This window comes from Mus caroli, chromosome 14 (assembly GCF_900094665.2).
Source record: "Mus caroli chromosome 14, CAROLI_EIJ_v1.1, whole genome shotgun sequence".
In the NCBI taxonomy this organism is placed as follows: domain Eukaryota; kingdom Metazoa; phylum Chordata; class Mammalia; order Rodentia; family Muridae; genus Mus; species Mus caroli.
The window spans coordinates 55,892,197-55,905,978 of NC_034583.1; the positions used below are offsets into that span (position 1 = coordinate 55,892,197).

At 45.6% G+C, this 13,782-nt stretch overlaps 1 protein-coding gene across 3 annotated transcripts in view; it reads left to right on the forward strand.

Moving 5' to 3' along the window:
- The window catches only part of Kif13b (kinesin family member 13B), a 159,657-nt gene that overhangs the window by 87,439 nt on the left and 58,436 nt on the right, over positions 1 to 13,782 (forward strand). For all 3 annotated transcript variants that reach the window (XM_021181269.1, XM_021181270.1, XM_029469046.1), the window contains exons 14-21: positions 1,905 to 2,035; positions 4,784 to 4,870; positions 6,207 to 6,397; positions 6,837 to 7,047; positions 8,348 to 8,510; positions 10,127 to 10,273; positions 11,403 to 11,552; positions 11,894 to 12,022. In XM_021181269.1, the coding sequence (XP_021036928.1) occupies positions 1,905 to 2,035; positions 4,784 to 4,870; positions 6,207 to 6,397; positions 6,837 to 7,047; positions 8,348 to 8,510; positions 10,127 to 10,273; positions 11,403 to 11,552; positions 11,894 to 12,022 (1,209 nt within the window). The remainder of the gene's footprint in view (positions 1 to 1,904; positions 2,036 to 4,783; positions 4,871 to 6,206; positions 6,398 to 6,836; positions 7,048 to 8,347; positions 8,511 to 10,126; positions 10,274 to 11,402; positions 11,553 to 11,893; positions 12,023 to 13,782) is intronic.

Sequence of the window (13,782 nt, forward strand, 5' to 3'; positions counted from 1 at the left end):
CAGCCTCTCAGTGCTAGGATTATAGGCCTGTGCATACTTAGGAGATAGTCTGCGAGAAATTTCATCTTTTTTCTGCTGTTGCTTACAGCACACACTGTTGACTTAAACACTGAGCATTGAGGAGTTCACATAGTTGAGCCTTTTGAAGATAGTGTCTGGGATCCCAGTGTACCTCCAAATCACTATAGCCTCAAGAGAGACTGAGTTTGTCCTTTAAAATATAAACTCTCCCTGGAACTCTACAGTTTGGGTCTCTAGGGATCAGTGCCTTTCTGATATTTGGTGCTCAGAATATTTGTTGAAAAAATGAATTTCTTTTTCTAAAACTTGGATTATACTTTTGTCTGTTTGAGTTGGTGTCTTGTGTTCCTGCTGACTTGTAATTCGCTCTGTTTACAGGTACCACTGCAGACTGTGTCTTTTGTTGGTTGTACCATCTATAAGAGTCTTGGATAGGTTACAGTTCAAACAGAGGAAAATAACACTTGCAAAACAGAAACTCAGTAATGACTGGTTCTTAAGTGTCCTAAGGGCTCAGAGCAGGTAGAAATCAGGATATCCCTGCCTTGTACAGCTTCTATGCTAGTTGTGATGGTGGGTATTAGGTATTTTCTCTCTTCTGGGTGACATAAATATAGACCAGATTATAAGCAAATAAATTCAGGTTTATTAGGCGCTGTTACCGGGGAAGGTTCATCTTTCCCAAAGGACAGGGCTAGGGAAATCTTGAACCCTGGCTAAGGCAAGGAGGTTTTATAGACCTTTGTTGTGTAAGCCATGAACTGGGACTGTACCCAGGTATGATCAGATGCTGGGCAGCTGGGCAGGCACTTAGGCGGGTTGGCTGTTACCAGAATGGAGGGTTGCGTTGGCTGCCAGGGATACAGAACTAAGCTTTTGGAGCCATTCCTTTCTTCCATTTTTTCAGTGTGGGTGGGGTTGGGAGAAGGAGGCAGACAGGGTTTCCCAGCTTGTACAGGGGAGAGCAGTGGGCTCCAGCTGAACAGTGGACAAGAAGCTCCTTTCAGTGTCAGGGTAGGATTGACCTGGGCAGCCTGACGGTAACTACAGTTCTGAAGATATGACACTAAAAGCTGAGATAGAGGGATTGAGAGATGATTCAGTGGTTAAGATCACTGTTGCTCTTCCAGAGGACTTGGGTTCAATTCCAAGCACTCACATGGTAACTCCCAACTGTCTGCAACTCCAGTCCCTCAGGACTGAAGTCATCTTGTGGACTGCATAGGCCCTGCCTGCCCATGGTGCACAGACATGCATGCACGCAAAACACACATGCTTGAAAATTAAAGAGAAAATATCTTAAGAAAAAAAAAAGACTCTGAAATGAGGCCCACATGTGGAAGTCAGCAGAAAACTTGTGGAAGTCAGTTCTCTTTCATCCATGCTGGGTCTGGGGATTGAACTTAGTTTGTCAGGCTTGGCACACGTGCCCTTCACCTGCTAAGTCATCTTGCGGTCCCCATATGCTTGCTTGCTTGCTTTTTTTTGTCTCCTGAAAGCATCTCAGGTCGCCATAGCTCGCTCTGAGGCAGTCCTCAAACTCCTGATCCTTCTTTCTCCACTTACAGGGACCAGCTCTGAAACTGTAGTTTCCAGACCTTATTTTGATATATTATTGATATATAGCTTAAACTCTGAGAGTGACATCAAATATTTAGAATCAAGATGGTAACAAATAGCAAATGTAAACAGACATGAATGCAAACTTTTATCTTGAGCTTAAGTAAGACAGTGACTGGAGGGATATTGCTCGTTTTAAGGAATTAGAACTCATGTAATGAACTTCGGGGGTCACCATCCATTTGCTTTCAGAGTGCGTGGCTGAGGCCGCTGAGTGAAGCTGGTCTTAGCAGTATTCACAATGAACTCTGCTTCTTTCTTAGGAGCACACGCTGATAGGGTCGGCCAATTCTCAGGACATCCAGCTCTGCGGGATGGGCATCCTCCCTGAGCACGGCATCATAGACATCACGCCCGAGGGCCAGGTTGTGCTGACTCCTCAGAAGAACACCAGGTAACATGCTTAAGTTAGTGTGAATACATGAGCTGCAGGGGGACTGAGGGACATTGGCCTGCTTTTATTTTCAGCCTTCTAAAGTCACACTGTCACATGCCACACCCTTTCTATTTAATCTTAGCATCTATCATATTCCCACTGCCTACTCCCATGTTGTTATTTAAAAAAAGATTTATTTACTTTTTAATTATGTGTATGTATATATGTGTATATTATGTGTATGTATATGGGGATATGCATATGGGTGCAGATGGTTAAGGAGGCCAGAGGGGTCAGATTCCGTGAAGCTGGAGTTATAGGTGGTTGTGACCACAAGTGATTATAAGCCACCTGATGTGGGTACTGGGAATCGAACTCAGGTCTTCTGGAAGAGCAATATATGTTTTTAGCCACTACAGCTCCTTCACTGTATCTTTATGTGAAACTTGTCTCGTCTGCTTCCATTTCCTGCCCTGCTGGTCGGCTCACCTTTGGTTTGGGTAGAAGTCACTAGACTTCTCTCCTGCTCTGCCATTCTTTTAACTTGTCACGTCCTATTTGACCCTTGGGAGTTCCCTGTTAGCTACACTTTTAATGATAGAAGTAATTTCCTAGCCCTCTCTCATACAGTCAAAGCCCAGTTCTACCCAGGTTATCCTGACACCCCATCATTGTCACAAGCAGTCATTACATATACTGCCCCCAAGTCTGAATGACAAATCTAACGAGTTCAGCTTAGGATAACTTCCCAGTGGCCTTCGGGTGGAGGATATGGACAATAGTTTTCCAGAACTTGAAGTTCTTATTAAAGATGCACTTTTGTCGCCGGCAATAAATGCTGCCAGTTGTTCTCTTTGGCAATAGGCTCCCTCTGTTCACTGCTCACCAGGAAGACTGCAGTGCTGCTTTGTGCATGTCAGGGCATCTTTGGCATAAAGCAGTGGCACTTCCTGGAAACTTCTCATCTTATCAGTTGTGATAGTAAAGGTGTTCTATGCTTAGGGGTCAGGGTTTACTCAGGGTTTGTACAGTGCCATACTGCTTGGTCCTAGGACAGTCCAGTGGAACAGTTCTTTCTGATGAGACTGTGTGTGCAGCTTCAGCAGGCTAGCTCAAGGTTTATGAGTGTCAGCACAGGGAACAGGCTGCTGATCAGTGTGATCTATATGAGTTTTATACAGGACAGCAGTCAGACTCATAACTGGCATAGTCTATATGAATGTCAGCTCCACCTCCTGTGTTTCTTTCTTTCTTTTTTTTTTTAACATTGTTCTTATTTTTTTTAAAGATTTATTTATTTATATGTAAGTACACTGTAGCTGTACAGCTACACTGTAAGCTTACAGTGTACAGTGTAATCTTACAGCTGTAAGTACAGCTTATATGTAAGTACAGCTCAGATACTCCAGAAGAGGGCATCAGATTTCGTTGCGGATGGTTGTGAGCCACCATGTGGTTGCTGGGATTCAAACTCGGGACCTTTGGAAAAGCAATCAGCGCTCTTAACCACTGAGCCATCTCGCCAGCCCCCCTGTGTTTCTTTCTTAACTCATTGTGTTTGAAGAATGGTACCATAAAGCCTTAGGTTTGAGCTTGTGCTTTGAATCGCCATACAGACAGAAGCAAAAGGGTCAGTTTTAGTGTTTACGAAATCACACGGCGAGCAAGGTTTGAATGGAAATACGAACTTGTGTGCCTGGAAATGTGTAGGACATCATGGCGGCATAAAGCCAGGTAAGAGCGAAGCTTAGTCAGCTGTGGTGCCTAGTACTGAGGAGGCTGAGGCAAAAGGATCATGATCTCAAGGCTTATATAGTGAGAGCCTGTCTCAACAAACCAAACAAGGTTTATAGCTTTACAGAGCTTAAAGAAACTCAGACACTGAGTTCAGCAGGCTCTGCAGAGGAAATGGAATCCAGAGTAGACTAGGATTGTGAAGAAGACTCTAGAGGCTGGAGAGGGTGGGATCTTGTCTGTCGATGAAGCAATAAACACTTCCCCCGTGGAGGAAGAGTTGATCATGTTTAGAAAAAGAAATCTAGTTTCAGAGGAGCTGAGTTTCACTGGAAGAGAGAAGGAGGAGAAACAGAGGATGCCCTTGTGAAAGAAAGGGCAGGCCTTCCACGTCAAGTTAAGGAATTTGTACTTGACGGCCCACTTGTCAGCCTGTGAGTCACTTGGCAAGACCGAGGCGTGGGGCTGGTATCCTGAGAATATGCACAGACGTAGTTTGCTGCTTGTTTCCTGTGCTTCCAAATTCCTTCCGTGCTAGTGTTCTGCCCACCATGTCTACTGTGGGAGTGTGCTATGGAACTAAACAGCGCGGCTGGGAGGATGTGAAGGTGGTCTCTGCCATGGGCAGAATTCCCTGCAGGTCTCATGTTGCATCCCTGGTCTCTGCCTCTGTTTCTAGAATCTGGCCACTTGGCTGACTCTTTATCCAGCTGGGCTGGCTGGGCTTTGTTTCATTGCTCAGTGATTCAGTACTATCTGTCTTGGCTCCATGTTTGCTCCTCCTTACTGTCTAAGGTGGTCAGGGTTTTGAGAAAGATTGATTCCTGACAGTGTCATCAGTGAATGTGTAGACTGAATGTGTAGACTCGAACAGTAATGCTTAGTGTCATCAGTACCTGAGGTGAGTGAGTGAGGAAAGATGTAACTACAGAGATTTACGTTCACCTAAGGCAAGTTGTCTTTGAGGAAATCAAGGGCAGTGGAAGCAGAGAGTGTGATAATCCTGTTCATGCTGTCTTCTTTCCCCCACAGAACATTTGTCAATGGGTCGTCTGTCTCCAGCCCTATCCAGCTGCATCATGGGGACAGGATACTGTGGGGAAACAACCATTTCTTCAGGTAGGACATAGCTCACATCCCTGAAAAATGGGAGCCCATTGAAGGTCCTGTCCTGAAACAGAAGAGTCATTGTAAGCGTGAACATCATACAATGACCCCTTATCATGTGTGCTCATGTTCGTATGATTATGTTGTGTGCATAGCTTATGTGTTTGTTCATACATATGTGAACCCTGGGGGCTTAGAATGTCAAGTCTCATCATCAAAAGGACTAAGCTTTTGTACATTTCTTTATTTTTCTTCCCAGTGTAAGATCCCCTACCCCCCAAAAACATCTGGCATCAGAATGACTTAGTGTTTTTTTCTGATGGGTTTGCTCTCTCCGTCATCAGCCGTCTGTCTATACACACTGCTGTTTTTCCTTCTGTCTGAAAAGCAGTAGTGAAAAGCTGGATGTAGCTTCCTTCTCCCAGAAGGAAGCTAGTGGTTTCTTTCAGCTTTGAGTTTCAGCACACCAGACACTGATGGCTTTAAGCAGGTCGTATATTCTGAGACAGAATGAAAAGTCCTGGAATGGTGGCTGCTAGAGTGAGCTGTGCCCCTCAGAAAGGCCATGCCTGTGGCCAACTGTTTTCTTGGCATTTCCCCCATGGCTTAGCTGTGCCCCTGCAGCTGTGAAAGAGCCATTCAGCTCACAGGGACAAAAGGGCTGCAAAGGATGTAGCATCAGCCTTACAGTCCTCTCGTCAGAGCACTAGAAGTCTTCCTCTTAGCCCCCTTGGGTGGACTCTGTGCAGTAGCTGCAAGAGAGGCTGCAAAGGAAGGTTCTTACCTGTGACCACAACACTGCTTCCCAAACGTGGCTGCTGTTGTGTTGGTGAGGCAGACTGGCCACTGTAGAATTCAAAACCTGGTCTCTTCTCTTTGTCCTTGACCAATGTGCTTTAGCTGTCAAATGGACTTTCCTCATAATTGTCACTGATCCTTACCTGAATGCTACTTGCTGTTTGAATTTAGAGGGAAGGTTAGATGGATGCAAGCCTATGGGGAATGCTTTTCTGCTTTTTGCTTTCACACTAAAGCGTTGCTAACTGGTCTTGAAGCCCCTCAGATGATGCTGTATGGCTTTTGTGTATACTATGGTGTTTTACTTCTAAAGTCTCTGGAGACTTGTTCTCCATCCTGAGGTGGTCCTCATGTTTTCTGTATCACCCAGCTTGCAAAAGCTGTGTGGACTCTGCTGTAACCACATGTACACACGTGGATGTCTTATGTCTACTACTAGAATTTGAAGCTGTGCCGTTCCCTTGGCCTCAAGCAGATGCCAGTATGTAAGGAATGGAATCAGTAAGTATCCCCGTTAATTTAAAAGTAATGTCTCTTATTTCACTCCAAGACTCAATCTGCCAAAAAAGAAAAAGAAAGCAGAGCGAGAGGACGAGGACCGTGAGGCATCCCTGAAAAACGACAGCAGTTCTGAGCAGCTGGATGCCGACGGTGACTCCTCCAGTGAGGTGTCCAGCGAGATCAACTTCAACTTTGAGTATGCACAGATGGAGGTGACCATGAAGGCTCTGGGCAGCAATGGTGAGCACAGGCTGTGCTTGCAGGAGAGTCTGAGTGTGTTTCTGATGATGTCTTCCCTGGATGACCTCTTAACCCTGTGTCCTTGGCTATAATTGATTATATTTATAGAACATTCACTTTCTCTGCTGCGATGGACAAATCACTGCAAACTTGTCCTCATGAGTGGGATTTCCTAGGTTTCAAGTATGGCTGCTATTGGCTTCTACTTATATTTCTGGAGCAATTGCCACAACCTAAGTTTCATGCAGAACATATTTTAGCCCTGTCTTTTTTCTGCAGACAGTGTGAAGTCTATCTAAAGTGTGTAACACAAGTCACTGGCAGTAAGAAAGCCAGATTGTCTCAGATGGCATTGGGTTATGGCAGTTTGAATGATGGCTGTCTGAAGTATATCATTCTTTCCCATTCATTATACTTCCTTTTCTTCACACGTGTTCAGACCCAATGCAGTCCATATTGAGCAGCCTAGAACAGCAGCATGAGGAGGAGAAGCGGTCTGCTCTGGAGCGCCAGAGGCTCATGTACGAACATGAACTGGAACAGCTTCGAAGAAGGCTGTCTCCTGAGAGGCAGAACTGCCGCGGTGTGGACCGGCTCTCCTTCCACTCACCCAGCGCCCAGCAGCGCTTGAAACAGTGGGCTGAGGAGAGGTAGGTGTGCAGGAAGGCCTGATTTGGGTAGCTCTTGTTCCCCTACCTGGGAGGTACTCGGTGGGGATGCTGGATGATGCCTGGGAAGAACATTTCCGAGAGTGTAAGAGCCAGGAACCACTTACCGGTCTCCCTCCCTTCCTCCTCCCCTTGCTTCTTCCCACTTCTCCCTTCTCTTTACTTCCTCTCCCTTTTCCCTCTTTCACTTTTCTTTTTCTTTTTTGTTATTTTGCAACAGTCTTATACATATGTATAAGTTGGCTTTGAAATCACTCTGTAGCCTAGACTGACCTGGAACTTAGAATCCTCCTGCCTCAGCACTCTGAGTACTGTGATTGCAGGTCTCTGCTTATGTGCTGTCTCTCTGTCTTTTCCCTTCTCTCTGTGTCTCTTTAACAGCACCAAGGATTGAACCCATGGCCTAGAGCATGCTAGGCAGGCACTCTACCACCACACTGCAGTCTAGCTCTTATTTTTCATTTTTGGAAAGATGGGAATTGCCGGTACATTCACATTTCTTTAAAACTGCCCATGTTATCTGCGTTTGTGATGCACGCCCCTAATCCTAGCACTCAGAAGACTGAGGCAGGCAGATCTCTGCAAGTTCCATACCACCCTGGTCTCAGGGAAAGTTCCAGGTCAGCCAGGGCTACATAGAGAGAACCTGTCTCAAGAAAACCATCACCAACAAAAGACCATGTTATATACTGCCCATTTTCAGTCTGTGTGGCCTTTGGCTTTGAATAAAGACTACTTTACCACTGTATCATGCTTTAGATTCTGAAGGTTGGTAGATTTTTCTTTTTAAAGGGGGAAAGAAAGTTGATATCTGGACTGGTGAGGTGAGGTAGGTACAGCATGATGCTGATATGATTCGGAGTACCAGCTTGATCTCTTATGGCCTAATTAGCATGGCACTAAATGCCACCTCCCATGGTTCGAGAGGGCAGCACTAACCTCCTGTTACTCTGATCTGCATACAGGCATCATCCCTGTGTGCTGGAAACTGACAGGCATGTTGAGTCTGCAAGTCCTGCGAGGATCTTGACTTGATCAGGATGCTTTGTTTCTTATGCAGTTGAGTTTGCAGAGTCCTGCACCTACCTGTGGCCAGCTTGCTGTGCAAGGAATGCTGTGCTTGTGACATGGTCCAGAGACCAGTGTGTGCATGGGGCGGTGTCACTACCCTGTTCCTAGATGCAGAAGAGAGTTGTGAATGTGACCATGGTCTCCCATATGCTGTTTTGTGTATGATTGCTACCTGCCTCTCTACCAGTCCTGTTTTTATTTTATCTTAAAGAGAAGCAACATTGAATAACAGCTTGATGAGGCTGAGGGAGCAGATCGTAAAGGCCAACCTGCTGGTTCGGGAAGCTAGTTACATCGCAGAAGAGTTGGATAAAAGAACCGAGTATAAAGTTACCCTCCAGATTCCAACCTCCAGTCTGGATGCCAATAGGAAGGTAAGGCGTCCATCCTCTACATAGCAGGGATGCCACCTCAGAGGCTGTACTGGGCTCTACCCTCGTGATGGGATTGGTGGGAAGCTATTACCTTCTGTTTTCTGAGTTTTGTGTGTCTGTGTGTGTACATGCTTGTGTCTATTAGCTGCTAGGCATGTACTCCTTGCTCCTTTTGGGCCAATCCTTTCTTCATACCTGCTTTTTATTGTTATTTGAGACAAGGCCTCAAAATCAAGGCAATCCTCCTGCCTCAGACTCCTAAGTTCTGGGAGTATAGGTATGTGCTACCACACCTTCTTGGATTTTTGAATTATAATTTATAATAGTTTATGCTGGCCTTGAACTCCCCCCATCCTCCTGCCTCAGCCCCCTGAGTGAAGTATTGTAAGTGCTTCCACTGCACTGGAAACATCACTAGTCTAGAAAAAGCGCTGCAGTGGTACTTAGTGCTTATGCAGGGTTGGACTGACTCTGCCTGACTGTCTGCCCTTTTACTTGTTTGCACTAGGAAATGTAATTACGACATGTTTTGCCCTCAAATGAGTGACTGGGGCACCCTAGATAATTTACTCTTGAAAACATTCCATGCGGCCACTCTTAAAAGTTTACTTTACTTTTCTTCTCTTTTCTAAAGATTTATTTATTTATTTTATGTATGTAAATACATTGTAGCTGTACAGATGGTTGTGAGCTTTCACGTGGTTATCGGGAATTGAAATTTTAGGACCTCTGCTTGCTCTGGTGGGCCCCGCTCACTCAGTCCCTGCTTGCTCTGGCTCAAATATTTATTATTATATATAAGTACACTGTAGCTGACTTCAGAAGCACCAGAAGAGGGCGTCAGATTTCATTAAGGATGGTTGTGAGCCACCATGTGGTTGCTGGGATTTGAACCTAGGCTCTTTGGAAAAGCAGTCAGTGTTCTTATCCGCTGAGCCAATTCTCCAGCCCCCTTACTTTTTTTTTTTTTTTTAAAGATTTCTTTTCTTAAGTATTCAGGTGCTTGGTTTGTATGTATGCCTGCAGACCAGAAAAAGTCATCAGCTTGTAAGCTGCCATGTGGTTGCTGGGAAGTGAACCTAGAACCTCTGGAAGAGCAGCCAGTGCTCTTAACCACTGAGCCATCTCTTCAGCCCAGAGTTTACTTTCTTAGCATTAAGATTCTAGTCATTTAAACAACAAACAAACAAACAAACAAACATCATCAGTTTGGGGATGTTTGGGGCAGGATGGCTCATTGGGTGCCTTCCACTGAGCTTGACTATCTGAGTTTGATCTACATGTTGGAAGGGGAATGCCAGCCAGCTCCTGCAAGATGACCTCTGTCCTATGGTATGCACAAGCAAACACACGGGGGGCGGGAGGGGGGCGCCTCGGGGATATATAGTTAAAAAAAAGAACCCCACAATTTTGAAAAAGTTTGTTAGTTTGGAGTGATGGAATTACTCCTGTAATTCCAGACTTTAGGAAGTAGAGGAAGCAAAGAAGAGAGGAAGAAGATCAGGAGATTGAGGCTAGCCTGGGCTACATGAGATCCTGTTTCAAAAGAAAGAAAAAGGACACAGTTTTATAACTATCTCAGCTAACTTTGCCTTGTTGACATCTCCTGTCTGCAGCGAGGCTCTCTCCTCAGTGAACCTGCCATCCAGGTGAGAAGAAAGGGCAAAGGAAAGCAGATTTGGTCTTTGGAAAAGCTGGAAAACAGGCTTTTGGATATGAGAGACCTCTACCAGGAGTGGAAGGAGTGTGAAGAAGACAGCCCGGTAAGCAGCTGAGGAAGCCCTTCCCTGGTAGTCTGAGAAGGAGCCACACCATCTGCCCAGCTCTGGGACACTGCATGCTTTCCCAAGATTGTTTCTAGTTTTAAAGTTAAATTTCTGTTAATCCTTAAGTTGTTGAGCTAAGTAAGTAGTTTAATAGTTGGTCATGTGCATACTTTTGTTTGTATCTCCTCTTCTCTTTGGATTCTAACAGAATCTCCCCTTTCCATCTGTCAGTGAGTGCGTCTGTCTCAGGTTGCTCTGGGGGTCTCTTTGAGGTAGGGACCAGGCCTTCTCAGCACACTGCAGTCGATGGGTTCACACTCATCAGTGCACCCTGGTGTTTGCACTGCTAGGAAGGTCTCTGAAGGCATTGAGATCCCAGAGTAAGTGCCCAACTCTGTCCTGGTGCTGACACATTTCCTTGTTCCCGTCAGCCCTGTAGTTGTACGTGCTTAAAACAAACACAGCCATGTAGCTTGTTGTTTTTGTCTACAAGTTTCTTTTGGACAAGGTCTCTCTGTGGCCCAGCTTGTTTTGAACTCAGGCTCTTCCTGCCTCAGTTTCCTAGGCGAGATCATGGTGGAACACTACTACAGCCTGCTACCTATACCAGTGTTTTCAATCCTGTTGGGCCGGTTTCCACTTGGAGTGGCTTTCTTTCTTAGCTTTTTCTTTTATTTATTTACTTTTAGATTATACTCAATAGAAATGGCTTTTTATGGTTAGGTAATATTTTTGCCTAAATTTGTAATTTTCTTCAGTATTCCTCTCCTACTTTGACTTAGAGATACGTATAAAAATGAATGCCAAAAAAGTCCAGCTGCCGCTCTTGCTGCCCTAATTTGCAGTAGTGCATTTAGCAACTCAGGATCTTCTTGCCTAAAAGATCAGTGAAGAGGTTAGTGCTCTCAGTTGCTGCTTTTCAGTCCCTGAGGCAGGAGAATCTCTGTGAATTCAAGACAGCTGTGGTTTGTATAGTGATTTCCAGATTAACCAATGCCATGCAGTGAGACCCAGTCTCAAAAAAAAAAAAAAAAAAAAATCAGAATATAATGGTAAACGTTGTTGTTCAGATTGTTTTTTTTTTTTTTCCCCTCTTTTGAATTTGTATGTTTGGAATTTCTTTTAGGTTAGCCGGTCCTACTTCAAGCGTGCTGACCCATTCTATGATGAGCAGGAAAACCATAGTCTCATCGGTGTGGCCAATGTCTTCCTGGAGACCCTGTTTTATGACGTGAAGTTACAGTATGCTGTGCCGATCATCAACCAGAAGGGAGAGGTTGGCTATCACTGCCTCAGTCGGCAGACAGCTCAGGGGACAGTGAGGGGTACTGACAGGACACTTGTTGTTAATACCTTTGTTTTTAACCAATCCTAACTAGTGATAAATATTTGTCTCATGGGCACCCTGGGTTTCCACTGGGCTGTAAGGAGGACTTTCCTGTTTTACTCAGATTGCAAAGCAGCTGTTAGAAACTCACCCTTTAGTGCCTCACACATTGTTCCCCTCTGGCTTTATCAAGGAAGACAGGTCCTGGCAGGCTTTATCAAGGAAGACAGGTCCTGGCAGGCCGAAAGATCTCAACCCAGAGACCAGCTTTGCTTTGCTTCCTTCTTCAGGTGGCAGGCCGGCTGCATGTGGAGGTGATGCGACTCAGTGGGGCTATTGGGGAGAGGATTGCAGGAGGAGACGATCCTACAGAGGTCAGCTCTGAAAAGGAAGCCCAGGAGAACAGGCTGGTCTGCATGGTAAGCCAAAGACCTCGTCTAGAAGGAGCCCAGGTGGGACCATCAGTGAGATTGTAGGTTATACAATAAACTCATTTTCAACAACTTATAAATGCCTGTCTTCAGAGAAGTCTTTTAGTGTTCAGTATCTTGGGGATTGTGTTTTGACATACTTCTGGGAAGACTCACTCAGCACTTCCAGTACTTTTTCTCTGTGGGCCTGGACCAGTCACCTCTTTTCTCTGCCACTCACTGTCAGGGTGAGTGAGCTGCTTACCTGTCCAGCCCGTCTGAGTTTTCTATTACCGGAGCTCTCCAGTTCTGCCTCTCTATGGTCCTGTCCCTTAGCCATTTCATTTTCACCTGACCCAGCTTCTCTGTACCTCCCTGGTTACTCAGTGCCTTTGCATGTGCCATTCAAGCCAACAGTTTCCAGCCCTTTCTATCTGGTCTTCCTGTGCATGTTGTTCATGGCAAACCGTGAGTGTTATGTCAAAAAGCTATGTCAGGTACCAGGGTAGAGCTGAAAGTGCCAGGTTCCTGCTGTCCAGTTGCTAGAGATGTGTGTGTATGAGCAGAAGCCTCTAGTGTAAGATCCATTGCTGTGATACTGCAGGTACCAGATGTCCCTGTGTACAGAGGAGCTGTGAATTCAGATGATAGGTTCTGAGGGAGATTGAGGAATATTCTGGGAGAATGAGACGGTAAGAAAGGGTGTCAGGTAGCACCAGATTTACAGGTGCTGTGGTGTGAATAATATGGAGGGTCTCATGCTCTCTGGCACCTGCTCCCTCTTCCCTCTTTATGCTGCAGTCCTTGACTAAATCTCCAGATGCCCCCTAGTGGGCCAGTGCTGCTAGTGGTTCAGAATCCTGACAGGATTTGGTGACAAAATCAGCAAGAGTCTGTAGTTTAAAGGATATGACTAAAAGATCTGTGAAGAAGCAAGCCTAGGTCAGCTCTTAGTTCTAAACTCGTCCTAGGTCAAGCTTCTTGCTCAGTAAGTATTGTACAGTTGAGGCTGTCGAAAGGAGTAAGTTAGCACACAGCCATAGGAAGGGGGAAGCTGGTGCTGCTGAGAGCTGAGCTGCTTTCTGCAACTGTCTGCATGAGAAGGAGGCCTGCAGTGCTCTGAGACATGAGCTCCTGCAGTGGGAGGGGAGGGGTCAGCTCTTAACTCATCAACAGTCTCGATCTTGCTCATTTGTACTTGGCTTCACAAACTCCTCCTTGAGGTTCTGTGTTTGCGCATCCAAGGTTGAGATGTAAGGTTTTTGGCTCTATGTGGCCATTTCTGAGATGACAGACAGTGATTACATCTCTGGGAGATTGGCTGTCACAGTGTAAAATATGCCTGGCAGTGGTGGCATACAGCTTTATCCCAGGATTTGGGAGGCAGAGGCTGGTGGATCTCAGAGTTTGAGGCCAGCCTGGTGTACAGAGTGAGTTTTAGGGCAGCCAGAGCTATGTGGAGCTACCCTGTCGTAAAAAAGAGGAAGAATGGACATTTGTCACTGAAAAAAATGTGTGTCTGAGATAAATGGCTATTTTTAAAATAACAAATGTTAAGATTTAATGGAAAATAGGAAGCATGAAAGCAGGAAGAAAAGTGGTGCTTCCCTGCCCACCTGCTCCACAGTGTCCAGCCGCCTAGCGTGGCTCGGTCATGCACGCTGCCCCACCCCGACCCCTACCCCAGGAGCAGCTTGATGCCACCCTCGCATCAGACTTTACCTGGAAGCAGCATGCAGCTTCAAAATATGGGTACTTAAAAAAAAAAA